Below are 2,188 nucleotides of genomic sequence, written 5' to 3'. Positions count from 1 at the left end.
AGCCGTGGGTCATGACGCACCCCCCCCCCACCCCCCCCCCACCCAAAAGAAACCATGCACATCCTCGAATGAACTCGTCTGATATATGCCCAAAGCGTGCTTCCCAGGCTCTTCGCCTCCATGGACAGCTTCCCCTGTGTCCCGCCCATCGTTTCCTTCGCTGGCCCTGTCACCGGCCCTGGTCACTCCTTGCTGCGACAGGACCTCCTCCCAGGTCTGGACGCCACCCAACTGAAGTGCTGTGGCTTCATCCAGCTTTCCACTTATCTTGGTCCTGGGAACCCCGACAAGACTCCATTCAGAGGCTTCCACCCTTTCCAGGTCTTCGTCATCTTTCCCATTCACACGAATCCCTGGGCCATCCTGTGCAAGAAAATGACCGAGAGGCGAGATTCCCAGTTCCTGCCTAACGCCCAATTCACCTGCACAGGGAAAGTCGCTGGCCTGATTGATCATCGCGTTATGGTCCATCCGCCAGGGTTCCAAAGAGACTATGTCTTTATTGTCGTTCCCGATTCCTGGACTTTTCTCGACAAGACCACCACCCCCACAACTCAACCGGTCTTGCCTCTCTCAGCGCCACCAAAACGGCAAGCATCCTCAGCTACCTCTTGTTTCCAGGATATACGCGCTGCCTGCTATTCACTGGCTACACCTAGCCCTCTTCCACCAAGTCCTCCAACTTCATCCTCAGGCCAGCCCGATACACCACCGCTAAAGCGGCACTATCCTGACCATGCCCAGACGCCAACAAAGAGGCAGCGTGTGCTGCAGCCGGCCCCAGCCCTTCCTCTACGCCTGACAGTTGCAGCACTGTCACTCAACCTTTCCCTGTCTCAGCCTCAACGTCTTCCTCTAGCGAGCCAAACACTACTAGGCAGGGTCCTGCCTCGGTGAACCTTTCGACGCCTGCCCTTGATTCAATCGTCGCTTCACCATCAGACTCGCCAAACCGACCACATCGAAGCCGCCAACCTACCAAAAGAATTCTAGAAAAGGAATATAACAACATGAACAATAATCAGCTGCAATACTCTCAGGTGGAAAATAAACCAAAACCAAATTTGACCTGTTTTCCTACTTATAAAAATGGAAAATCGCACTTTAGACTCTTGCAGGCCGTGAACGCCCATCTGCTCTGACCTCCAAAACTTTCGTTCCTCAAGGCTTCTATGCGCCAAAGCCGAAGACCGGCTTGCTTTTCCTGTACTCAGTTCAACTAGCTGTTTCAGGAAACCACTGTGGAGTCAACCAGGATACCGTCCGGTCCAAGCCCTCCTTTCACTGGTTTGAGCTCTAGACCAATCGACCAGGGTGTAACGATATTTCGTAAGCAGCCTCTGAGCTCAGACCATGCTTTCGTCTCGACACCGAGCTAGATGCTTTCTTTTCCGTGTTTTTTAGCCAATGATGAATAAAAAATGGCTCTATGGAGATTGATCAATTAATTGCTTTATTCTCTATCGTTTTATATACATATCGCTAGATACATCGTTGTGGTTGAAGTTTGACAAAATAAAATGCCTCTGTCGACTACCCGCGCGACTTTCGTCAAGTCCCCCAGGACCTCAAGCCTGGGGGGAGCCCGATTCGCATGTCCTATTTCCATCGGGGAAATATGGGGCGAAAATGCTACACGATGATTGGTCAAAAATAGGAAACGCAATGCGTTTCTGCTGATAATTCTTGAGTAGGGTCCGGTTGGGAAGCTTTACAATATTATTAAGTTCATCCAAGCCTCTTCACAACGCACTGAAGCATTTAAAACTCATAAAAAGGAGCAGGAGGAGGTAGACTCATATAAGCTTACAGAAGAATCAACCGCCAAGCTTAAAGTCATACAGAACAACACTATAAGATGGAACTCAACTTATATGATGATTGAGCGTGTCTTAGTCAAGCAGTCTGAGCTTAACAGCTTCATTTGGAAGTTAAGGCTAGAAGCAGACGCCTTAAAAAGAGTTCTTACAGCTGATGTTCTGACATCTGATAACTGGGAAGGTCCTTAGAGCAGTTAGTTATATCTTAGAGCTGGTCTACAATATGATGATGAGAACATAAAAAGGGGGGGGGAGCAGCGGTCGTCACCGCCGGATCTGTGACCTCTCATCCATCATGGATTTCATCCTAGAATATCTCGAAGGGTGGAGGGTCCTCGAGGAGGTTACAACTGATGATCGGGGGGCGG

The 2,188-nt window shown here is 49.8% G+C and overlaps 1 protein-coding gene across 1 annotated transcript; it reads left to right on the top strand.

The window, feature by feature from the left end:
- The first annotated feature begins 13 nt into the window (after nucleotides 1–13).
- On the top strand, nucleotides 14–1,614 carry FOXG_14860 (uncharacterized protein). The gene has a single exon (XM_018394926.1). The coding sequence runs from the start codon at nucleotides 121–123 to the stop codon at nucleotides 895–897; it is 777 nt and encodes a 258-aa protein (XP_018254851.1). The 5' UTR covers nucleotides 14–120; the 3' UTR covers nucleotides 898–1,614.
- Nucleotides 1,615–2,188: the final 574 nt, after the last annotated feature.

The sequence above is a fragment of the Fusarium oxysporum genome, chromosome 3, assembly GCF_000149955.1.
Source record: "Fusarium oxysporum f. sp. lycopersici 4287 chromosome 3, whole genome shotgun sequence".
NCBI lineage: Eukaryota > Fungi > Ascomycota > Sordariomycetes > Hypocreales > Nectriaceae > Fusarium > Fusarium oxysporum.
Note: the sequence above shows the minus strand (reverse complement) of the source record. Positions and strands in the feature narration are given on the sequence as shown.

What these genes read in the sequence shown, in the direction of transcription:
- FOXG_14860 (XM_018394926.1), top strand. Translation starts at nt 121, where the DNA reads ATGGACAGCTTCCCCTGTGTCCCGCCCATCGTTTCCTTCGCTGGCCCT.